Source organism: Tachypleus tridentatus, chromosome 6, assembly GCF_004210375.1.
Source record: "Tachypleus tridentatus isolate NWPU-2018 chromosome 6, ASM421037v1, whole genome shotgun sequence".
Classification (NCBI taxonomy): Eukaryota; Metazoa; Arthropoda; class Merostomata; order Xiphosura; family Limulidae; genus Tachypleus; species Tachypleus tridentatus.
The window spans coordinates 131,337,740-131,365,220 of NC_134830.1; the positions used below are offsets into that span (position 1 = coordinate 131,337,740).

General features: G+C 35.6%; 1 protein-coding gene across 1 annotated transcript in view; it reads left to right on the forward strand.

The window, feature by feature from the left end:
* LOC143253670 (failed axon connections homolog) overlaps positions 1-25,788 on the forward strand; it is a 52,421-nt gene extending 26,633 nt beyond the window's left edge. Inside the window, exons 5-7 of the mRNA XM_076507876.1 lie at positions 7,556-7,672; positions 24,024-24,126; positions 25,272-25,788. Coding sequence (XP_076363991.1) covers positions 7,556-7,672; positions 24,024-24,126; positions 25,272-25,293 — 242 coding nt within the window. The 3' untranslated portion in view covers positions 25,294-25,788. The remainder of the gene's footprint in view (positions 1-7,555; positions 7,673-24,023; positions 24,127-25,271) is intronic.
* Positions 25,789-27,481: the final 1,693 nt, after the last annotated feature.

Below are 27,481 nucleotides of genomic sequence, written 5' to 3' on the forward strand. Positions count from 1 at the left end.
TATTTAACAAAAGAACATTCTCCTGTTATTTAACAAAAATGTTTACATCTTGACAACACAATGTTCCTTTACACACACATTTGGTAGTACAGCAGTAAGTGAGCATTGCACCTGGTCAAGTACTCCAGATTCAGTTGATTTTGACCAACCACATTATCTTCTCTATGGGAATATAGCTTGTAACCACACAGGATTGAAGGCTAATAAAATTATGCTAACTGGAGGGGTGGTAAATAAATCAGAAAAGAGGAGATGCCTAGAGAAAGTATTTTCTCATAGTAAGAGAATTCAGGATTTTCTTAATATTGCCTTATGAAATTAAGAACCTAAATCTTGTATAGTGTTAAATTATGGATTATTAACTACATTTTTATACCAAAGTAATTAGTGTAGCATAAAAAGTAGTTTAAAATTTTGAATGTCACTGAAACCCTAATGACAAGAACAATAAAAGATGCCTGGGCAAAGAGGTGTGTAACACTAGTAGTGAAACAAGATGACATTGTTTCAAGAGTATTGGTAGTGATTGTTGAGCATTACACCTGACAAAGTAGTCATTGTTGTTCATTTGCTGAAGTAACAAGGCAACATTGTGAGATATATAGGTGTGTACACACGCACGCACAGTAACTGGTGAATGCTCTAATAACGAAACAATGTCGTGTCATGCAACATATAACAGGAACTCACCCTAGTTCTTTTGCATTCAAAATAATAAAAAATATTCTACATTTTGTGTGTATTTCAATGCTTTTTGTAACATTGTACTGTGTCAATACATGGTGATACGTTTCATGAAATGTAGCACAGATTTATTGGGTCTGTATTAGAATCTATAACAACACTTTTGTACGTAGTGAGGGGACCTCCCAGGGAATGTTTTGTTCTTTCAGTTTACCTTCTCTGGGATCTAAATATCTACCCACGTGTTTGCCTGCATGGCGACCCATGAAGAGGAGGAGAGGATTCTGGTGGTTTAGGGGTCCAACCCAAACACACTATTTTGGCCTTGAATTCATGAAGATGGACAACCTTGGGGTGACCCTCCTAGGGTCAATTGGCTGGTTAACTTTGGGAAAGGTCAAGCAAGTACCAGTGTTGGATATTCTCAACAGGTGTTGTGGACATTGTATCTTGTGCTGGTGTTTAGATATAGTGCTCACGAAACCCTAGCATTGCTGCAGTATCATTTTTGGCATTGTGGGGCATCCCCTCAATAGGCTCCATGGTGGGTAGGGTCAGTGGGCACTGAAAAATTCCGTTATACTACATTCTCGTTCAGACAAACCTTTAGGGCATATGTCTTCCCTTTCCATTCAGAAGAAAGTAAAGGGACTTGCTGGCTCTCCAAAGTCAGTCAAAGCTTTGCTCTGGTGGCGTATTGGTGGAAACATCCACATCTTAACAAAGTGAACTCTTACATTCAAAGGCAATTTGGGATATACCTATTGAGGTTATGCTTCATGTTACTTTGAACTCATTCACAAGGAGTTATTTTTGAGAGGGATTTGAAGAACACCTGTGAGTCAGATTCTCACTGGTTTCTCCACCCAAGATGTTTCTGCATGGAGGTGTAACTCCACTCACGAAGATGGAATTATGGTGGTAATCAATGTTCTCATTCTGACATTTACATCACCACATCCATTTGCCACTGTCAAGACAGGTTATTTTAATTGCAGCATACAACCATACATTTCAAACCCTCTCAGATGTTTCCAGTGCCAGCAGTTCAGTCACTCGAAGACATTGTGTCATGGTTCTTTGACGTGTGATCATTGCGATGGCAAGGACCATGATGCCTATGAGTAAAATGGACTCATTGTGTCAGATGCAATGGCTCTCACCCATCCTACTTTTGTTCTTGCCCTAAATGGGTGGAAGAAAAAGAGATGCAGCATTCGAAGATGATTACAAACATTACATACCCTGAAGCTCAAAAGTTGCTGCCCACCACTTCATCTCGGACGTATGCTGTTGCATTTCATTCTACTACTACAGTGGGAGTAGACGGATCTCTCTGTCCGTTCAAGAGAATCTTTCTGAAACCAAATGAAAAGTCTTCTGACCTCCATGGTTAAAAAAGTTGATAAATCAACATCAATACCCATCTCTGTTCCTAACATACATTCCAGCAAACCCCAAGATCCATTTCCTTTGGTTCTGGATATGGGAATATCCTCGATTACATCTTCTCTCGCCCCAAGATGCAAAACGATCATTCCCTCATGTCCTCACTCACTGGAATTCTCTTCCAACAGTAAAGACCTGCCCAATCAAGCCAGGGCAGGATCCATGGAGATTAACAGACCTTTCTTTGATAAAGACAATAAAGAAGAAAACATGGTTGTAAACAGAAGGGCTCTCCACCCAATTCACCCACACATAAATAAAAATGGCCATCTTGATACAATGGAACAGTCAAGGTTTATCTTCTAATCTGAATGACATCAAAGCACTGATGGGTTCCTACCATTCTGTATGTCTTTCCTTACAGGAAACATTTCTGAAATCTACCGATACAGTTGCCTTTCAGCAATTTTCTTTGTACAAAAATGACCGGCTGTGTGATGGACGAGTGCATGGAGGGGTGGCACTGTTGGTTGATCAGCACCCTTGGAGGCTGTAGCCATCCGTATTTTCTTGTTGTACCATCACTGTTTGTTCTCCCAACCTGTCTCCTGGAGAGACCTATGATCAATCAGCCTCTGATGCTTTCATTGAATAGTTGCTGTCTCTCATTTTAATCCTGAGGGACTTCAATGAACATCATTCCCTCTTGAAGTGCTCATATTGATGGGAGGGATTGCTCTGTAGAGTGTATTTTTTCTGATCACAATCTTTCTCTTTTCAATACTGGTTCTTCTACTTATTTTCATGAACCTAGTCAGTCCTCTACTGCTATTGATATCTTAATTTGCTCCCATTCATTATTCTCCCATTTTTCACGGAGGGTTGACAATAATTCATGAGACAGTGATCATTTTGCTATAATTTTGAGAGAGACTTGCATTGATCGATGTCAGTCGACCAGCATGCACCAGTGGAAGCTGGATCATGCAAACTGGCTCTCTTTCACTGGTCTTGCAGAACATTTTCCTGCCATCATTTGTAAGCCATCAATAGAAGACTGTGTGGAAGCAATAACTGACTGTATTATACAAGCAGCTGCTCATTGTATTCCTAGAACCTTGACATGTTTTCCACTATATCCTCATCTATGGTGAAATTCTGCCTGCCACATGGCATGGAAGGTTCAAAAACAGGCCTTGGATACTTTCTGTAGGTATCTCGCACTTGAACTGCATCACTTTGCATCAGGCCTATGCATGAGCTTGGTGGATATGACATCAAAGCCAGAAGGAATCTTTGATTAAGTTCACAACTGGCATATCTTCTACCACCAGTTCCAAAGTCATATGGGACAAGATTTGAATGGGCATGGGCAATATACTTCTCTCCTCCTTTCAATCTTGCTCTCTGATTGCCAGGAAATAACTGATACCTGGAGCATTGCTGATACTCTAGGTTTAAGATTTTGAAAGGTATCTAGCACTTCTGCTTCTTCCTCCACCTTCTTAGCCATCAAGACTTGGGCATAGCAATCACCTCTGTCCTTCTGAGCTGATTGTCTCTGACTATAATCATCCCTTTACAATGGTGGAATTGAAACTGGCCCTTCATTGGTCTGGCACTATATCGGTTGGACCTGATGACGTACATTGAAATGCTGCACCATCTACCTTCTGCTTCTCTTGCTATTCTTCTGATTGTTTTTAACTGGATCTGGCAGGAGAGTGTTTTTCCTGGTACCAAGCTATTGTCCTACCTTTCTCTAAGGCTGGGAAGGATCCCAAGATTCCTTAAAACTACCATCCAATTGCTTTGACAAGCTGTCTCTGTAAGACCTTAGAGAGGATGGTTAATGCTCATCTTGTTTGGTTCCTTGAATCAAATAACTTCCTCTTGCCTACCCAGTGTGGGTTCTGACAACAGAGCACCATTGTGGGACCACCTGATTTGACTTAACGTCAGTCAGAGAAGCCTTTCTCAAATGACATCTTATATTGATATTCTTTGACATTGAGAAGACTTATGATACAACATGAAGATATGGCATTTTGTGAGACCTCCATATATATATATATGGGTTATGTGGCCACTTGCCCAATTTTATTAAAATTTTTTAATGAACAGGAGATTCTAAGTTCGTGTGGGTTCGACACTTTCCTGTTTTCTACAGGAACTTGGAGTTCCTCAGGGCTGTGGTTTGAGTGTCACACTTCAGTATAAAGATTAATGCCATCACTGAACAACTCTCTTTTACTGTTGCAAACAGGCTCTATGTTGATGAACTTCACATCTCATGTCGGTCGTCGAACATGAGGTACATTGAACGGCAGCTACAGACTTCCATCAGTTATTTACTGAAGTGGACCACAGCAAAGGGTCTTAACTTTTTCTCTTTCTCTAAAACCATTTGCATGCACTTGCTGCCAATAGGGTATTCATCCTGATCCTGAACTCCGTATCAGTGAAGTTATGCTGCCTGTGGTCCCTAAGACAAAGTTCTTGGGGCTTATCTTTGACCATAAGCTCACCTTTTATACCACACATCAAGCAGCTCTAGGTCAAATGTACAAGAACACTGAACACCCTCTGTGTCCTCTCTCCCACCACTTGAGGAGCAGATTGATGTTTTCTGCTAAAGATATATCATGCTCTTATTAGATTGACACTAGACTATGGATCACTAGTCGATGGCTCTGCCAGGACTTCAGCCTTAAAGATGCTGGACCTTATTCATCATCAGGGACTTTGGCTCTGCACCGGGGATTTCTGGACTACCCCAGTTCAGAGCTTATACAGTTTCATAAACCTCCTCTACACCTCTGCCATTTGCAACTATCTCTACTATATGCTTCAAAACTTCATTTCTTACCAAAGCATCCTTCCTGGGTTGTTTTTTTTCCTCAGTGGGTCATGCTTTTTAAGAATAGATGATCTGCCATTGCTCCTTTTGGCCTTCCTATCCAGGTGCAGTTGGATGAAATGGGTCTGTCCTTGGATAACATTGATGTATGCACTGGTCAGCCTATTTCACCATGGCTTATTACAGTCCCTAAGTGTGATCTTTCTTTAAGTCATCTGAGAAAAGTAAACCCCTCCCAATTGGAAATACTGTCTGTTATTTGCAAAACATCTTTGGAACCATCCTTCCATTCCTATTTATAAGATGGATCAAAATAAGATGACTGTGTGGAATCTGCCATGATTTGTTATGGTTCAGTGCTTGTGTGCGGGATCTCTTGTACAGTTCAGCAGTGAGCACAAAAACTGTAGACTATTTCTTTTGCCCTGGAGTGCATAGAAGCTAAGCAGTACTCAAGTTACACTATTTATACTGGCCCTAGTATCACTTCACATTAGTTCTCGCTCTGTTCTCACTGAGATTAAAAATGGACTGGCCCATTTCTCTTTAACATCTACTCTTTTCCAGTTTTTCTGGATACTGGCTCATGTTGGTATTTATGGGAACAGGCTGGCCGACATTGCAGCTACATCTGTCTGCTCTTGCATTATCACTGCTGTGCCTGTTCCATACATGGACTATGGTTCTGTATTCAAGGCTCAGCTCTATGCCAGTTGGCCATCAACTTGAAGTGAGCAACATGGAAACAAGCTTTTCCAAATAAAACCTCTGGTCTTTGGCTATCTTGCTTCCATAAGAATCAGAAAGATGCTGTCCTAACTAGACTATGCATTAATCAGTTTTTTAACTCATAGTATTCTTTCTCTGGAATCACTTCACCAGTGTGTTGTCTGTGTAACACTCAGGTCACAATAAGCCAAATTTTACTGTCTTGTCATTACAACTCTCAACAGCAGCACCAATTTAAACATGCTTTGTCCCAAGGTTTATCCTTGACATTAGACAGTGTTATTGGTGATGGGGACACTGTCACTTTAGAAATCTTTTTAGTTTTTCAAAGGCCATTAATTTTTTTTAATGCTATTTAAGTTTTTTAATTTATATATTAGACATTTTATAATGTGATTCCCTTTCAAGAATCAGTCCACCTAGTTTGATTTTAAATTAGAAAATTGCAGTAAAGTCAAATAACTTGAAACCAGGACTGGAAAGGCCAACTTCAGGTGACTGACGATGGTTTTTGAACTTGTGTTAGTTTTCCTGGTGAGTTATGATAATTACAATTATGCTACAGAAAGTTCTTCACAACTTGTATTACTGTAGTTTTTCTCTTACTGTTGTAGACTAGATGTAAAAATTGGATTTAATGCTATTTGTTTTAATTCAAAAATTCAACTTTGGTTTGTTTCACTTTTTAATTTCCTTTTATGAATTTTAATAATTTTACTTAACTTTTTACTGGATGTTTGGCACAGATAGTCTTGTTGCCCTTGTGCCATATAACACCAAACCAACCATTCTAATACATTTTATAAATCATTTTGAGGAAGATAATTTTGAATTTCAAAGATTTTTTTAATGTACTGAGGTTGAATAGACTATTAAAATTTTGGAGCTCTGCAACAGTTTTCATTGAAAAAGACTCCATTGTAAGGCTGTTTTGTCTTGAATGAACCACTCCTTCCATGTATTGCAACAACCCTGATTGGAGAGAAATCTATATGTGCTGCTTTCAGGATCATGACTAGTACTACTTTTTTCATGTCTCATTCTGGATTGTTATTGCACCTTAAGTTCATCATCCATATTACTTTTATCTTTTTAATGCCATAAAGAACAAATTATATTTCTCTCTTTAAACTTCTAGATCCCATTCATTACACATCTTTGTGATCGAAGCAAATGGAAAATTTAGCATTGGAAAATGATGTTGCTTACTCTTCTTAAAAGTGACTAGTTTTTAGTGCATTACACTACCTATGATATGCCACACAGTGTTAGAATGTGATATATGTTTGAATATTAGTGGGCAGGACCTTAAACTTGTTATAAATTTAGGTTTTGAAATAATAAAATTATATTCACTTTTTGAGACCTTGGTTGCGTAAATCATTCAATTTGTTATTGAACTACAATATAACACCTGTGGTTGTGAGTATGTTATACAATATAACACCTGTGGTTGTGAGTATGTTATGTGCATTTTCTGTCTGACACTTTTTTGTTATTCTCACCCTGTGTGATCATGGTGTTATCTAGGTTTAGTTGCATTATTAATGTTCATATAAACTAAGCCAATTTCAAACTATTCTGAGTAATCAGGTTTCAGGTGTTGGAGCCTAAAAAGATTTCTGGTAGGATTATTGAAATAAATTCTGTTGCAAAAAAAAATATCAGCTTTTTGATACAGCTCGACTCATGGTACATTTTAAAATGTAGAAACTAGCTACAAGTAGTCAAGGAACTCTTGACCTATAGGAATTATATTTTGATTTTTGTCATAGATTTTTTTAAGCCCTGTGTGTAATCTTGAGATTCTTTCCCTCATTTTTTATTATATGAAATGAATCTTGTTTATTGCATTTAAAAATAAATTAATGTGGTTTATAATTCTGTGAACAGGGAAAAAAGCATTCTTCATGGGAGATGAGCCATGTGAAGTAGACTGTGCAGTTTTTGGACTTTTGGGACAACTAGTGTGGAACTTTCCAGGAAGTGTGCTGGAGGACTTCGTAAATGGTAAAACAAGCTATTATACTGGTTGAAGTACAAATTAATATTTTACTAGTTTTAGCTGAACTGCAGGTAAAAAAGATTTTGATATCATCATGTGTGTTGATAGTTTAGGTTTGGTATGGTGGAAGATTGTAGTTTTTCATCATACAGTACATGATGTGAGAAAAAATAGGATGCTTTCAATTAAAACTTGCAGCATAGAAAGGAATGTTTTATAAACCCAGTAGTATATTATCCATCACTCAGTCAGTAGACAATAAGATGAAATCATATAAGGACACTTAATGTTGCAACTTGTACTGTCACTGCATCAGTAAAATGTGTGCACAAATCATGAATTATGCACTTGATAGGCTACAACACAGCAAGGCATATGAACTTCAAAAGGAAGAAAAATTTGTTATTCTTAGTTTTGATTTTATTAATTTTTGACTTAGTACATTTTCAGGAACCCTGCAAAAGTACATCTAGTATTTCATTACTAAAATCAGTCATGTATTTATTTAATATGAACAAACTATTAACATTTTAAAATAAATGAAGTTAACTTCATTGAAACAAGCATCTTTATAAAGAATATAAAAATTAATAATTAAATTTGGTTTACAAAATAATGCAAGATGGAATTTTCTCCACAAAATAGTGTGTGTAAAAAAAATTTAAAAATTGAAGTATGAAAATGAGTGCAAAGTATATGAAAAAGTAAAAATATATACAACGTGTGGATTTGAAGGAGGGACAAAGTCAAAGGGGGCATGTGCTATATCTTAAAAAAAAAAAAAAAAAAAAATTAATTTTCACATGTTTGAATTGTAATAACCTACTGCAGTAGGTTTTCACATTTCAAACATGAAAATTTAAAAACCTACACACAAAAAAGCTACTGTGATGAAAACCCACTTGTAGAGAAAATTATACATTAAGAACGGCTGGTATGGGTAGAAAAAGCACTAGTAGCGGTCATTTTGACCTTCAGTCATCATCAGGCTCCCAAAGAAAGAAAGGGTAGCTGACCATATCTTTGAAAGCAGTTGTGTAATTGCATGTAGCAATGTAGAGCACATGCTTAGATGTTGGATATATTTATTAATATAGGTATAAAGGTGTTCCTTTGTATTGGTTTATTTTGGGCTTGAGTTCTTATACAATTAATGTTTCTTTAATTTTACATTTGTTAATGTTTGTTTCTTTATTTAGTATTTGGGTGTTTTCTATGGTTATGGAGTCTTTATTTGATTTGCAGCATTCAAAAACATGTGAAGGTAACTTTTTATGTTCTTTGAATCTGGTTTCCATTTTTCAACTTGTTTCTCCAATACAGAAGTTGTAGCAGTTATTACATTGTATTTTATAAATGATGTTGGTGTAGTGTTTGTCAGTGCAGTTTATACATAGAATAGACCTCAGTTTTGTGCGTTTATTTTGATTAAATAAGGTATTAACTGGAGTGTCAAATTTTGTTACTAATTTTTGCCAAATGTTTGTTATTTGTCTGCTGATGTCAGGAATATATGGTATGCAGCAGTATATGGTTTCGTGATTTTTTGATTCGTGAGATGTATTTACTTTTGTTGGTTGATTTTGCTTTCTGTGTAGGTGTGTGCTTATAATGTTTTCTACGGTTTGTGGAGGAAACTTATTGATGTTGATGAAGTATTGTTTTATTTTGTCTAATTCATTGTTAATTTTATCTGGTGAGCATAGTTTTATGGCTGTGTTTATTTGGTTTCTTAGTATTTTGAGTTTTTGTTTTGTTTCATATGCTGAGTCCCAAGGAATGAATAGCCCAGTATGAGTGATTTTTTTTTTTTTTTTTTTTTTGTGGGTTTCTGTTTTTAAATATAATTTTCTCTGCAAGTGGGTTTTCTCATCATCGCGGATTATTTCATCATAGCAATTGTACGAAAAGTGTAAGTCTTTGAATTTTTTAATGTATTTGTACTTATCTATGTAGCCATTATGTCTGAACCTACATACAGTACACTACTATTAACAGTACATGCTCATATGATCATAAAGAAACTAAAAAACTTAAAACAAAAAATTATCAGCAAAAGAAATTACATCTTTTTCATTCAACAATGTAGAAAGGAACAACTAACATCTAACTTTGTAACAGTAAAACTATCAAACATTATCCAAACCTTATAGAAAATACTACTTAAAGCAAAATTGAACACGAAATACAAAGAACTACATGATTTACAGAAACATAAAATGAACCTAGACTATCAACTGGCATGTTGTATTAAACCAGAGAATTACGGACTTGTACAACGAAACATCAACCAAATCAACACTAGGAATGACAGAGACAAAAAGATCTGGTACAACAAAAAAACTAGAAAAACTAAGACACCAACAACAAACTGTTGGCTAACCTCGTAATTAACAGATCCAACTGACAATTAAACACAGACAAGATGCATCTACTTAACAAAGGACATAACTTTGCAATAGCACCTAGGTATGTTCCAACCTTAGAAATTAAAATGTTTAGAAGACCTAGCCAGGAGACTTGTGATACTTTCCACAGAAAACAAAAACTGAAAACAATCAAGAGAAAGAAATTAACTTTTACAATTCTTTTGGCATCCAACAGCCAAACTTCCCAGAAAAAATTAATTTATATTTTCCAGAAACACCTAAAAACATAATTTTTTTTCAACATTTTCTTGCAAATCCATTAACATAATTTCACTAAACAGAAAACTAAAAAACAACCTTACAAAAAGAGACATTAATTCCATTAAAAACCTAAAACAACACAAAAACATTAAAATTCTAAAAGCAGATAAAGGTAACGCTATAGTTATAATGAACACGAATGAATACATTCAAGAAATAAAAAAACGTTCTATCAGACACAAACAAATTTAAACCAATACACACAAATCCAACAAAGACACGAAACGTAACTGAACAAAATACTACTTAAAATGAAAAAAGCCAATACAATTTCACAAACACTTTATTCCTACCGACGTAAAACCGACTCACGCACACCACAAATATGCAGCATCCCCAAACCTCATAAACCAGATTGTCCATTTTGACCAAAAATGTCCACCAATACACAATTTAAAACGGGAATCCACCAAAACATCACCCATATTGGACAATACATTCCTTGGGACTCAGCACATGAAACAAAAACTCAACATACTAAAAAACCAAATAAACACAGCCATAAAATTATGCTCACCAGATAACTTTAACAACGAATTAGACAAAATAAAACAATACTTCATCAATATCAGTAATATCATCAATATAAGTTTCCTCCACAAACTGTAGAAAACATTTATATGCACACACCTAGACAAAGAGCGAAATCCACTTACAAAAGTAAATATACCCCACGATTTTAAAAATCATGAAACCATATACGGCTGCATACCATATATTCCTGACATCAACAGAAAAATAACCATCATTTGGCAAAAACTAGCAACAAAATGTCATTCCAGTTAATACCAAATTTATTCAAAAACCAGGCACAAATCTAAGGTCTATACAATGTAAAAACTACACTGACAAACACAACACTTACATTATTTATAAAATACAATGTGATAACTGTCACAACTTTTATATTGGAGAAACAAGTAGGAAAATGGAAACCAGATTCACAGAACACAAAGTCATTTTCACATGCTTTCGAACACTGCAAATCAAATAAACACAATATAACCATAGAAAACACCCAAATACTAAATAAAGAAACAAACATAAACAAATGCAAAATTAAAGAAGCCTTACTGAAAAACAACTCAAGCCCAAAATAAACCAATACAAAGGAATACCTTTATACCTGTATTAATAAATATCCAACACCTAAGCACGCCTTCTACATTCCTACACTCAATTACACAACTGCCTTCAGACATGTGGCCAGCTACTGGTCAGTAACCCATTCTTTCTTTGTGAACCTGACAATGACCAGAAAAAAGGTTGAAACGTTGTTTGCTCCTCTTTTAGTGCATTCTTTACCCATACCAGCTGTTTTTTTAAATATATATAAAGCCACTAGTAGAATGTAGTTCTATAGTTATACATGTGAGGATTTGCATGGGGTGGCAAGGGTTAGTACTTGTCTTCTTACTCCCTGGAAAATAAGAAATATAATTCTTTCTCTATTCAGTATATATTTATGAATTTACAAGCTTTAGCTTTTATTCACTTCAAAATTTCCCAACTTTATTACATGTTGTTTTCAATGCAAATAAGTTGCCAGATGCCTAGCCTGTTGCTAAATATTGAAAAATGATCCTACCATGGGGTCTTCATGTCAACTGGGTATGGTAATTGCCACTCAGGTCATCAAAGAGGTTAAGAGGTTATAAAGATTTTGCTTGTGAAATTTCACTATTTACTGATGGATGAAAGTATTTTTTATCTTAAGATCAAAATTATTCAGTATGTTGCATAGTCAACATTCAAAAAGAAATAAATGCTCATAAAATAGTTACTTAAAAAATCTTGCAACCTGATACAAAGTTGTTGTTTTTTTTCGAAGGGGGGGTTTGTATGAAAGTATGTGAACATAGATACTAATTAGAAATTATGGTATTCTCTTGACTGTAATTGCATAACTTTGAAGATGGGTCCAACATCTATTGATTCTTACCACCGTCCCCTTCTTGGAGCAACAAGGTCATTTTTGTGGGAGGGCCATAAAGCTACTAAAACATAACACTGTCTACATATAGTCTGCACTGTATACCAGTAGAGGATTTTGTTTTATTCTCCTGCATCTGTAGATTTATTGAGTTTCACAAGATTTCTACTCCCTCCAGATCAGCAGATCCATGTGAGCTGGTTCATGCATGTCCACTAGAACTTGTTTGTTTGCTTCTACCTCTGATTCAGTTAAAAAGTAATCCTTTTGTAGAGAGAAAAAATCAAGTATAGGGTCTATATAAACTATAGGAAGTACAAAATGGTTACTAGGTTGGTCCTATGGACTACATCCATGGTGAAAAGGTTAATGGTATAACAGTAACATTTTGTTCCTGTTTAAAGTAGAATCCTTAATGAAAGAAAAATTCATGTCCCACTGCCACTTTAACCTATTTTTGTTCCCATTACCATCTAGTTGACATATTTATAAATAAAATGACAAACACTTTTGATGGAGAGATGGAATATTATACAACATACATTACCACTAAACTTTATAATAGTCAGTTCTTTCATTCACCTCGGTGTGGATTCCTGTATGTGGTGAGAGGACCTCCCAGGGAAGGTTCTGTTCTTTCAATTTACCTCTTCTGGGATCTAAACATCCACCCACATGTTTACTATTCATGGAAACCCTTGAAGTGGAGGAGAGAATCCTGGTGGTTGAGGGGTCCATTCCTAACACACCACTTTGGCCTTGAATTCCTGTAGATGGGGCAGCCTTGGGGTGGCCCCCCTTGAGTCAGTCAGCTGGTTTACTCAGGCTAGGGTGAACCATGTACCAGTGTTGGATGTCCTCAACAGGTGTTCTGGACATTATATTGGATGCTGGTGTTTGGGTGTAGTGCTCGCAAAATCCTGGTGTTGTTGCCTTGTTTGACACTGTAGTGCATCCCCCCCCCATAGGGTTCCATGGTGGGTGGGATCAGTGGACTCGAAATTTCTTTTTCTTTATTGTAGATACTCCAATTAAAAATCTTAACAGTGAGAAAACAGTCTATAGGTAAACGACCACATCTTGAAGATTCTGAACAGCAATCCTCACCGTCTTTACCACCTGTACCTCCATTTCTTTACACTACGTTCTTGTTCAGACAAACTTTAGGGAATATGTCTCCCCTTTTCATTAAGAAGGAAGTAAAGGGACTTGCTAGCTCCACAAAGTCAGTAACAAAGCTTCGATCTAGTGACATATTGGTGGAAACATCCACATTTCAACACATTGAACACCTGTTGCATTCAAAGGCAATTGGGGATATAGAGGTTACACCTCTTGCTACTTTGAATTCATCACAAGGAGTTATTGTTGAGAGGGATTTGAAGAACATCCCAGAGTTGGAGATTCTCACAAGTTTCTGCAGTGAGGCATACCTTCACTTGCAAAGATGGAATTATGGTGCTCACCAATGTCCTTATTCTGACATTTACGTCACCACGTCTACCTGCCACAATCAAGGCAGGTTATCTTAATTGCAAGGTACAGTCATACATTCCAAACTCTCTCCGATGTTTCCAGTGTGAACAGTTCAGTCACCCGAAGACATTATGTCGTGGTTCCTTGATGTGCTCTCTGCAGTGGCAAGGACCGTGATGCCTATGAGTGTGAAACAGATCCTCATTGCATCAATTGCAATGGCTCTCACCTGTTCTACTTTCGTTCTTGCCCTAAATAGTTCGAAGGAAAAGATGTGCAGCATTTGAAAATGATTCATAACATGACTTATCCTGAGGCTCTCAAATTGCTGTCCACCACCTCATCTCGAACGAATGTTGCTGCACTTCGTTCCACAGCTACTGTAGGAGTGCAGACAGATCTCTGTGCATCCTAAAGAATCATTCTCCAAACAAATGAAAAGTCTATTGACTTCCATGGTTAAAAAAGTTGAATCAACTTTGCCACCTATCTCTGTCTTTGATATACATTCCACCAGACCCCAAGATCCACATCCTTTGGTTCCAGGTACAGGCATTTCCTCAGATCCATCTTTCTCTCTCACCCCAAAATGCAAAACAACCATTTGTTCACGTCCTCAGTCTCTAGAATACCCTTCCAACAGCAAAGACCTGCCCAATCGACCCAAGGCAGAATCTATGTAAAAAAGGCGTGGTTGTAAACAGAAGGGTTCTCCGCCTAATTTGTCTACACATAAATAAAAATGGCCACCCTGATACAAGGGAACTGTCGAGGTTTACATTCTAATCTGGATGATGTCAAAACACTGATTGCTTCTTACCATCCTCTTTGTCTCTCCTTAAGGAAACATTTCTGAAACCTGTTGATACAGTCACCTTTTGGCAGTTTTCTTTATACAAAAATGACAGGCTGTGTGATGGATGAGTGCATGGAGGGGTGGCACTGTTGGTTGATCAGCATGTGCCCACCCTGTCTTTGCCACTCAACACACCCTTGGAGGCAGTAGTCATCTGTTTCCTTGGGTCATACCATCACTGTTCTCTCTATCTGTCATCTAGAAAAACATGATTAATCAGACCTTGATGCTCTAATTGAACAGTTACCATCTCTTTTTCAATTTTGGGGACTTTAATGGACATCATCCCCTCTGGGGAAGTGTTGATATTGATAGGAGGGGTCGATCTGTAGAGCGTATGCTCTATGATCACAACTTTTCTTTTTTGGATACTGGTTCTTCTACTTACATCCATGCACCTAGTCAGTCTTTTACTGCTATTGATCTCTCAATTTGCTCCCCTTCATTATTTTACCATTTTTCATGGAGGGCTGACAATAATCCACGAGGCAGTGATTACTTTCCTGTAATCTTGAGAGAAATTGGCCGTGGTTGATGCCACTCAACCCACATACCCTGGTGAAAGCTGGATCAGGCAAACTGGCCCTCTTTCAATGCTCTCGCAGAACTTGATCCTGCCATCGTCTGTAAGCCATCAATAGACGACTGTGTGGCAGCAGTAACTTACTGTATTGCACAAACAGCTGCTCAATGTATTCTTAAAACCTCGACACATTTTCCACTACATCCTCGTCCATGGTGGAATCCTGCCTACCACGCGGCATGGAAGGCTCGAAAACGAGCCTGGGATACTTTCCGTAGCTATCCTGCACTCTTGAACAGCATTGCTTTCTGGCGGGCCTGTGCACGTGCTCGATGGGTGAAACGTCAAAGCCAGAAGGAATCTTGGATTAAGTTCACAACCAACATATCCAAATTCATTTGGGACAAAATTTGAAAGGTCACATACGATAAGACAGTCAAAGAATAAATGACAACTAAGTTCTTATCATACATTTTATTTCAATGAATTTATCATTTATCAAATTTATTATAAAACAACAGTTTCACAGTTACAAAGTTCAATGTTTTTCACACACAAATCATTACAATAATGACATGGGAAGACGAGTCACTAAATTAAAAGTAACTGTTATTACGTGCTGCTAAACAGGGGTCTCTCTAGACTTACAAACCAGGTAGAAGTTTTGCTCTAATTTTACAAAATTATGGAAAAGTTTACAGTCAATAGCATTCTTTTCTTCTGTAATATAATCTATATAAGATGACTTTTCCTTAAACTTACGAAGGGTGAGTTTTGGGAGACCACTTTTCCCAAGTCTCTCTAGTGAGAGCCCTGCTTAATAAAATGTATATCATCACTCAAACATCACCAAACTAAACTTGAAAGTTTCAGTAACATTCATGCTGAAACTCTGAACACAAATTCATGACAAAATAAAAATATATACATGCCTTGAAGCATGTCATTTTGTTGTGCCTTACTACCCATTTACAGGTAGAACTGGTGCCTTTGTTTCAGTGATTACATTAGAATACATCTGTTCTTTTTTGTACTCCAGATCTTAAAGGCACGTTTAAAATAAAAAATTCCAGTGTTTGGACCATCCATTGACAGACACGATATTTTCCAGGTTTCTGGTACTTATTGAATTTCTCAGACACATTTTTATTAAATTCTGCTAACTAAAACCTCTCTCACAATCAGCTGTTGAAACTGGAGCTACCAGCAGTCTCTCTGCCAGTTCTACACTTGCAGTAAAGGACTCTCTGTATTTTACTGTAGAAACTTTTAATGTCTGTTACAGACTTGCTTCCACTTTCAAAAGTAGATCTAACAAATTTTCAAAATGATATAAATTCTTATTTTGTTCCCTCGTGGCCAAAGGTTGACAAATAATCATTGATTGTGTCAATGTCTGCTGAAATGTCTGTCTTTGAGCAGTGGGTTGAAGAAATTTGTGAGGGAAGTCAAAATAGCTATCTCATCATTATCTGAAAACCTGTCATTCAGACTTCTTATCATATTTTCTGTGAACTTATCACATATGTTTTCTGCCTCAGACCATTGAACTGTGCTGTCTCTTATGGTATGCCCACCAAACTGAAAAGTGTACAGTCCATCTGAATCTAACTGAGGCTCAGCTGGCACCTCATTCAGAAATTTTGACAGCATTTCACCAGATTTGTTTTGTTTCATTTCCTCCAGACACTCAATAGTTGAAACAAGCAGTGGGTGAACTTCAGAGAAATTAAGATTCTTCCTCTGAAATGTTTTTGACAAAATGGCTAATGGCTTCAAACAATCAGCCAAGTAATGTGACACATACAGAAATTTGAATTAAGTGATGGGTTTATACAAGCTAAGAGCTTTACTAGAGGTCTCTTCCATAAATACAGACACAAGGCTGGAGTAGTTGGAAAGCAGTGCATCTACTGCACCTTCAAAACTTAACCATGTGGTGTGAAAGATCTCTTTAAACCTCTTTTCTTCTACATTGATAATGCTCTGCACTGCAGTCAAAGTTGCCATATTTTTTGGCGAGTACTTAAAAAACTTACAGATGGAATTCATAATATCCTGGTACTTGACAAGATATGGTATGCTGTCAGCTCCTGTGGCACAACTCAAAGCTAGTCTGTGTGCGATACAGTGTGTGGCTAGGACACCTGGTACAAATTGCTTTAGTCTAGTAACTACCCCAGAAGTTGACCCAACCATCACAACAGCACCATCAGAGCTGACACTACATAAATTTTTCACTTCAATACCCTTCTCTGATAACATACTAATGACTTTTGTAAAAATGTTTTCATCATTAGCTTTGTAAAGTTCACAGAAATAGGAAATAAGTCTGTGGTGTCACTGTACTGAACTGAACTGAACTGATCCATCTCAATATTTACTCAGTCAATAAATACTTTTTGTTTTCTGATGCTTGGTTAGGTTGTCTTTTTTCATCACTGCACAACCAGTTGTGAATGTGTTTGAGTTCTGTACTTCAATGCACAATGTTCAAAACATTTGTTTTGTAGAGACTTCGTATTTCAGCCAGTTAAATTCATTCAACCATTTTTCTTGGAATGATCGTGAACTGTCAGTTTCAGAGTTGGATTTTTTTGATGGAGGCATCAGACAACTTTCACTGTCTTAGGGGCGTTTGACCTGCGAAGAAGCCATTATGAGATCTCAGTGATGTCGAGAAAACCCACTTCTAGAGAAATATATATGCATAAACGGCTCGTTTGGGTTGAGAAAACATTTTACATAGAAGAGCGAACAACGTTTCGACCTTCTTCGGTCATCATCAGGTTCACACAGAAAGAGGTAACTGACCGGAAGCTGACCACATGTTTGGAAGGGGTTGTGTAACTGAGAGTGTCAGACTGTAGAGGGCAGTGTTAGATGTTTGAATATATAATTTTATTTTATTATATTAATATAGGTATAAAGGTGTTCCTTTATATTGGTTTATTTTGGGTTTAAGTTGTTGTATAAGTAAGGCTTCTTTAATTTTGCATTTGTTTGTTTGTTTCTTTATTTAGTAGATAGGAATAAAGAACATCCTATCAGACACGAATAAATTTAAACCAATACACACAAATCCAACAAACACACATAAGATGCAACTAAACAAATCACTACTAAAATTAAAAAAGCCAACACAATTTCACAAACACTTTATTCCTACCTGTGTAAAATCGACTCGCACACCCCACAAATATACGGCATCCCCAAACCTCATAAACAAGATTGTCTATAACGACCAATAATGTCCACATATGAATCATTTAATTATAATCTTGGTAAATACATAGCATGGGCATTCTCCAAATATGTAACATCAGCTAGCTCATTCATCAAAGACTTTTAATTTCAAGCCTAACCTTAATCCACCTTAATCATAAAGCCTTAATGGCCAATTTTGATGTTATATCCCTCTTTACAGAAGTTCCAACCAGTGAAGCCTGCAAGATAGCCTCAGAACTCTATATCCGAGACCCTAACCCAACTATAGACATTCCCAGCAACCAATTAGCAACCCTTATAGAGTTCACAACGATAAAGACAAACTTCATGTTCAACACCCACAACTATATACAAACAAATGGCCTAAGCATGGGCAACCCAGTATCACCAGTTCTAGCCAATATTTTTGACACAAGTTGAAACACAAGCAATTAACACAGCATTACATCCACCACTATACTGGTACAGATATGTAGATGACACGGTTGCGGGATTCAAATCTACAGAACACATACTTAATTTTTTCAATCACATTAACTCTATACATCCGAACATTAACTTCACATGTAAACAGGAAGAAAGCAATCATATATCATTTCTTAACCTCAAAATTACAAGATCCGACACAGAAATCCACCGAAAAATCACCCATACTGGACTATGCATTCCTGGGGACTCAGCACATGAAACAAAACAAAAACTCAACGTACTAAGAAACCAAATAAATACAGCCATAAAACTGTGCTTACCAGATAAAATTAACGATGAATTAGACAAAATAAAACAATACTTCATCAACATCAATAAGTTTCCTACACAAACCGTAGAAAACATTATACGCACACACCTAGACAGAAAGCAAAATCAACCAACAAAAGTAAATGTATCTCGCGAATCAAAAAATCACGAAACCATATACTGCTGTATACCATATATTCCTGACATCAGCAAACAAATAACGAACATTTGGCAAAAACTAGTAACAAAATGACATTCCAGTTAATACCAAATTTATTCAAAAACGAGGCACAAAACTAAGGTCTATACTGGGTAAAAACTACACTGACAAACAACACATCAACATTATTTATAAAATACAATGTGATAATGGCCACAACTTCTATATTGGAGAAACAAGTAAAAAATGGAAACCAGATTCAGAGAACACAAAAAGTCACCTTCACATCACACTGCAAATCAAATAAACACAACATAACCATGAAAAACACTCAAATACTAAATAAAGAAACAAACATAAACAAATGCAAAATTAAAGAAGCCTTACTTATACAACAACTTAAACCCAAAATAAACCAATATAAAGGAATGCCTTTATACCTATATTGATATGATAAAATAAAATTATATATTCAAACATCTAACACCGCCCTCTACATTCCGACACTCAGTTACACAACCCCTTCCAAGCATGTGGTCAGCTTCCGGTCAGTAAACTTTCTTTGTGAACCTGACAATGACCGAAAAAGGTCGAAACGTTGTTTGCTCTTCTATGTAAAATATTTTCTCAACCCAAACAAGCCGTTTTTGCATATCATATATATTCTGAGATCTGATGAATTTGCTGCATATTGGCTCAATTTATAAAGAATCTTTCCACTAATTAACATTTAGTTTTTTACAAGTATGTGTTTATTATGGTACTAATTCAGTAATCGCTTTTAATTAAACTTACCGGCCAAGCTATGCACCATTAGATAATGTAATTACAGGTGTGAAAGCCATCACAATCTTTGTGGTCATCCTTTAATTATAGTGCCGCTAATCAATCACATATAAACGAGTTATTCGTGTCAAGCCGTTAAGTCGCTGTTGATTGGACAATTTTTCACATGTTTGTTAATCCTGACCATGACCTTGCATGAATGCAGACGGGTTATTGATTTTTATCTGCTTACCACGTACTTGCATTAAAAAAACGTTGATGTAGTGAACCAGTCTAGCATTTTGTAAACAACAGTGTTTTGCCGGTATATTCACCAATTACAATTTTTCTTCACCAAAAAACAAAAATAATAGTCTTTGGCAAATATGGTGAGCGACAGCGTGAGCTTTGTATCTCTTGCTTCTCTTGCTATCCTTCTGATTGTTTTTAACCAGATCTGGCAGGAGAATGTTTTTCCTGGTGCAAGGCTATTGTCCTACCTTTCTCTAAGCCTGGGAAGGATCTCAAAATTCCTTCAAACTACTGTCCAATTGCTTTGACGAGCTGTCTCTGTAAGACCTTGGAGAGGATAGTTAATACTTTGTCTTGTTTGGTTCCTCGAATCAAGCAACCTCCTCTCGCTCATTCAGTGTGGGTTCCGACAACAGTGCTCCACCATGGACTATCTGATTCAACTTGAAACGTCAATCAGAGAAGTCTTTCTCAAACGACAACATCTTGTATCAATATTCTTTGACATTGAGAAGGCTTACGACACAACATGGAAGTATGGCATTTTGCAAGACTTCCATGTATATGGGTTATATGTCCACTTGCCCACTTTTATTAAAATGTTTTAATGGACAGTAGATTCCAAGTTTGTGTTGGTTTGACACTTTTCCGTTCTTTTCTACAGGAACTTGGTGTCCCTCAGGGCTGTGTTCTAAGTGTCACACTTTTCAGTGTAAAAATTAATGCCATCACTGAACAACTCCCTCTTACTGTTGCAAACGAGCTCTATGCTACTTATTTATGTTTTAACTTTGTTTTGTTTTACCTTAATTTTCTTTTATGAATTTTACTGAATTTACTGTTACCTTTTTACTGGATGTTTGGCACAGATAGCCTAGCTGCTTTGTGCCATAAAACACTAAATCAACCAACCAACCAAATCTTTCATATCCTGAAATTACTGTTAGTCATTCTTCAATCTGAATATGTAATATTCAATATCTCAGATTGGCAACATACCAGAAGACATGCAAAAAACTCTAAAATGGCTTAAGTGGTGACGAGTTAAACTTAGTGACCCTTCCTAATCAAAATAAATAATGAAAGGAAATCTGATATGCATCAATGTCCAATAATGTCACAACATTCATTTCTTGAATTCTTCCTTCATCACTCTCCTACTCCTGTTTTTCATTCTGGACCCTACTGGCATTTAATCTCCTTGTGCAAAGTGATCCTGAGTTCCAAAGATGGATAGCTATTATGGGATTAAAGTCATTCATTGAAGGCAAGTAGAGTATATCCAGAAGCCGATCAGTAATCCTGTCATATCACAGATAGGATCTCAATTTGATTTGGAACATTTTTATTTTCCTGAATCCTCTCAGCTTCAGCAGAGCTGGTTGACATAGATAGTGCCTCTGTAATCCCAGTGATTATATAATCCCATGTCTGGTGAAATTAAGTGATGAGATTGATGTATCAAATGTGTTTGAGAGACCATCATGAGAGTTTGATGATTATTCCTGTTTAAAAATTGTGTTAATTTAACATTATATTTTGCAGTATTTTACTGATAACTGGGTTCAGTAATCAGATTTGACAGAATTTGTCAAATTTCCTGATCACCCAGTCCATTTTATTTGCAACAAAAATGTTATTTGTTAGCATGCTTACAATCACAGTACTGTACAGTTTACTTTTTTCATTAGACACTAAACATAAAAAATAAATTAAGCTAAACAATCTTTATCTATTTCTCATTTATTTACATAAATTGATACAGTAAATGAAAATAGGTTAAACAATGCTCTACATATTGCAAAGCATAACCATTTCTTTAAGGACTGTATATTAGCAAATGGTCAATAATATCACACTATAGATAAAGCTAATACAAGCTCGTTGTCTGACAGGCTTCTTCTGTAAAGTTTTCAGGATATGCTCCTCCTTCTTCCCGTTAGAACATCACTGTTTATTAGCTAATGGTTTGTTTTTGTGAGAAAATGTGTGCTCTAAATGTAAACTGCCAGATCAGAACTAGCTTTTACAATATTTATTTGCAGAGTTATCATAAGACTAATTTAGGCTAAATAATGGAGTCCCACAAATGTTTATTCTATGCTTAGTATTATAGCTAGCTGGAAAGAGGTTAAAAGAAACCTCCCTCCTATCTCAACTAAGCTGCTTCAGAGATACCTTTTGTAAATCTCTGCTAAGGAAAGATGACAAAAAGGTGGTACCCCAGATGTTTACAAATCCCTGTAATAAAGTAATTTTGAAATTATTTGACTTTTTGTGTCCTTTGTCCATGCAGGTGAATAGGTTACACACAGTACAGATATCTAAGTTATAATTTTTAATGTTTATGCAATTTCGGTGTCAATTTCACAGGATGTAAGGCCAGTTGTTAGAGAATTTACTATGAAAAAGGTCTTACCAGAGTCTTTCAGGCTAATTTTACTTAAGTCTTCCTCTATCCTTCCCAACAAGATTGAAGAATATTGCAAAGAGAACATCACTTATGCATATAATAAATGTTTGATCGTTATAAATAGTTAGAGCCACTGTGTTTTTATATCCATATCCAAAGAAATGCACAGAAACCATGTTTAACTTTGCACACAACACTAAAAGAATACTGCACCAGATGTAAAGTCTTCAATTAAAACTTGAGGTCCAGGCCATTTTCAATTATTTTTAAGGTACAGGAACTCTCCAGGATCCATTTTTTGGGAAATTCTTTACAGAGTCTAAGGATCAGCCCTTAGACACAGGTGAGCGTTTTTCTAAATGGTTGGAGCATCCTTTCATGTCACCTGCATCTGGTTACCCAGATCTGGACATTAAACTATCTTCTACGTATAGAAGTGAAAGAACATGAGATGTAGTAACAAAGGTAGGGTAACAAAAGTACCATAGTATACATGATGTGCATGATGCAAAATATGAAGTTTCTCCACAGAGCTGCAGATGTAGCACAGTTGTATATCATGTGATGTACAGTATTGTCACAGGTACAGTACAGGAAGCTGTTTATTGTAGCTCTTTGGAGAGGTTACTGAAGAGGAAATTTGTGATGTTCCATTACTTTTCAATAGAGGTGGTGTCAGTTGTTTGAATTACACATCTTGCTGTTGATGTCATTAAGTTAAAATTGATAATTACTGTTTTAATTTTTAAGGGGTCGTGTGGACTACCTATCAGACACTTTAGGTCGTGTGGACTACCTATCAGACACTTTACAGTCCTGCTGGCATTTTTAGGGGCCAATAGCTCCTGGATCCCTGCTAATTTCAAGCCTTGTTTTGTTTTAAAATTTCTTTTTCCATTAATATTTAAAAACAAATCTTTTCAAGAACTTTTTCATGAAAGATTACATTTTAAGGCATAGATGAACAAATACCTGGATATAACTTGTATGAATAATACTATGTTATGTATCATTCATACGTACTTGTCATTTCATACTTCAAGTATAGAAAAGATCTGCAGTATTAAAGAGTGTATAATGTAGAAATACTTTTGTTCCTAAAACTGCAGCTTGTGAAACGTAGTTATTGATTAATATACCAAGAAAATTAAACTTTGGAGGTGCCAGTGTTAATGTACAAATTTAAACTTTTATACAGATGCTACATATTAATGAAGGATCTCATTATTATGAATTAAGCTCAGTGTCAACCAGTTTAAACCTAGTTATGATTATTTTGTGTGTAACTTGTAAATAATGAATGTGATTTTCATTTGCTATAGGAGAGTTTTCCAACTTAAAAGACTATTGTTTCCGTATGAAGGAACGTTACTGGGATGACTGGGATAGTTGCTTGGATCCTCCACGACCTAGGGCTCTGCTTCAGTGAGTGTTGGTTTCCTAAGCCACTGAAGGAATTTATATGTGGAAGTGATTTAAGATTAATAAAAAGCAGACATTACAACCATTTGGATTTTTATAAACTCTTAATACATTTTTTGTTCTTTTAGAAGTTTATTTCTTTTATTTTAGAGTTTTTCTAATTGCAATGATTCCTAACTGTGTCATTTCTGTAGAACTTCATGTTCTCTGTCTTCTGTAATAAAATAGGTTAATATACTGTTACTTACTGTTTAGCTTACAAAACAATGTGAAAGCACTTTATTATGAAGCTAACAGTGCCTTCATGATAGTTGTCTATAATGTTAATTGCTAACATGTAATCATTTTATTATTAAGTGGTTGTGGACTCTAACTGATAAATTATTATTGTTTGTGACACAAGATCCAGTGTGTTTTATCAAATTAATTTTTTCTGAAAATAAATTTATAAGTGCTAATTTTAATTACATTCTTTCTGAAGTGGTTATAATTCTGAAGATTGAGACTGTATTTTATGCTGTCCCACACATGGAGTTATTTGATGAATCAGTATTAAAATGTTAACTTCAAATTGTTCCATTTCATGTTTTGTTTCAGTATTAATAATACTGTACTTGTTAGCTAAAGTTCTTGTAATTAAGTTTTAATATTTTTTGTTTTCAAAGTTACAATGATACAAGAGATTAAAAATAGTTTAGTGTTAAACACCTATTGCTTTATAAAGAATATAATGTATCCTGCCAAATTTATTGCCACCTTATTGACTCTTATCTGGTATATTTTGAGTCATGAAATATATCAAATTAATTCTTATTTGCACTATTACAAAAATACAAACTATAAATGTTTAGCCAGTTTCATTTAACCAGTCATTTAACAGTCTAAACAAAAAAACAATCCATCATTTATAAGTTGTATTTTCAATTCCATATTGAATTGGTCACTCTCTTTTAAAACATTTTCTTATGGTAGAACTTGACTCTTGTCACATTGACATACTGACTGAACTAAATAAATTTAACATCAATCCACCTCTCAGTTTTTTGGTTTTTGATTTGTTTTCCTGGAGCTTCTCCATACTTTTCAGAAAACTCATTAAATTACCTCCTTCTATTCATCCATTTTCAATTTTTTGTCACCTTTTCTAGCGGTGCCCAGTACAATCTGTGAAATGGTGGAAATATGCATATTGCTTGTCTGAAAGACGTCATTTCCTTGAAGTCAGATTTTTTTGTATCAGCATTCTAATGTAACTTTTAGAGACCCATTCTCTCAAGTTGTGCGAAGTACCTCAAACCATTCTACTAAGAGTATAGAACGTTTGAGTTTAACCAACTTTAGCCACCATCTTTTTTTCATTCCTCTTTTGTGGATTTTGATGTATTACTTTAACTTAAATGTTTTTGAGTAAAATTAGTAATTTTGAACAAAGTTAAAAATGCTTAGTATATTGATGTGGGAAATTTTGAGCTTTCTATTGTTATTGTTATAACATCTAGTGTTGATAGTCAAACTATAGTTTTGATATACTGTTTGTATAGGTTACTTTCATACTCTAGAATGATACATTTCTATCGTATAATAAAATACTTTTGTAGGCTGAAAACTTATTTGAATTTGTGATGTATTTTCGTTATATTGTAATAAAGTGTGATTGGTCTATGACTTGTGTATGTATGTTTTTTTGGGTTTGAGGTTTCAGGAGACTATATTTAAGTCGAATCTTAACACCTTGACTATCATAAAATGGATAATTACTGAGGAACTATAGAAAGATAGATTCTTTTGAATGTTTATTTAAACAAGCATTTCTACCCAAACTAAAGTAAGTGACAAATCTGATTGGCTCAACTCTATAAAGAATATTAGGACACTTGTCTTTTATTCTCTATTAATAGGTTGTACAAAAGTTGCTGAAATCGAACTGCATTGAAGCTTTTACAGTATTTTTCACAGGAGGAAATCTGATTGATAGTCATATTTTGTGCATGGCAGTCATCAATGGTTAAAAACTTATTAGGCCCACGCATTAAAATAATTTAATACGTATAATGAGGATTTAACCATTTATTATCTGCAACTTAGAGAGGTTCCACTTGTCAAAAGTGGATGATACTTAAAATCTCAAATATTTAAAAGATTGCACAAAAATGACTAATAGTACATTTTCTAATTTAAGGTAGCATATACACTTTACATTGTGTTTTCATTTTCATACTGTACTCTTTGTATTGAAATGTGTTAAAATAGGTACAAAGACGTATTCTGGCATATGTTGTATAGCATAACAACTGTGGCTAATTTGCAGTATTATAAAGATAATACAAAAAAAAGTTGTTTTCTTTAACTTCTACAAACATGTCTCAATACACCTGAAAACATAATCCGCAATGATGAAAAAATTCACTTGTAGAGAAAATTATGTAAAAAACTACTGGTATGTGAACATGATGATGACCGAAGAAGGTCGAAACATTGTTTGTTCTGTTACATAGTGTTTTCTCTACCAATACCAGCCGTTTTTTTACATATATAATACCTGAAAACAGGTCCAGATATTGAATAGATGTTAAGAATTGGTCTGAACCAAGAAAACTTAAACTAACGAGCATGCTCAATACACATTATAGATGGACTAATAACGCTACTTGTATCATTTGGGGATTGGTTCTGTCTAGGACCAATACAGTGTAGAGAGAAAAAAAAAAAAAAGTAGATCCTTCTAAAGTGCATAAGGAAACGAAAGCCATACATGTCAGTAGACATGAACCATCAGAGGCTGTACTAAAAAAATGCAGAAAGACGTTAATGAAAGAGTAAATAACTTATGCTGCAAAAAAATTAATAAAGTACATTGTAAAAGAGCTTGTCAGTACATGAAATGATGTTCAGAAATCGATAATGATGGTTACATTTGAACAATAAACAGTCATTGGAGAGATCTAATAAAAGTTGTTTATTGAGAAAAGAAGGATTCCTGGAATAAGTTCGGACATCAGCAAGTAGGGTAAGTGTACAAATAATTTGTTTTTTATTTTGTTTTTAATTTTGCACAAAGCTACTCAAGGGCTGTCTGCGCTAGGCGTTCTTAATTCAGCAGTGTAAGATTAGAGGAAAGGCAGCGAGTCATCACCACCCACTGCCAATTCATGGGTTACTCTTTCGCCAACGAATAGTGGGATTGACTGTAACATTATAATGCCCCCACGGCTGAAAGGCCAAGCATGTTTGATGCGACGGGGATTCGAACCTGCAACATTCAAATTACGAGTCGAATGCCTTAACTTACCTGGCCATGTGTACAAATGAACAATTACGTTACCACTTTACACACTAAATTTGCTCATAAAATTTGCAA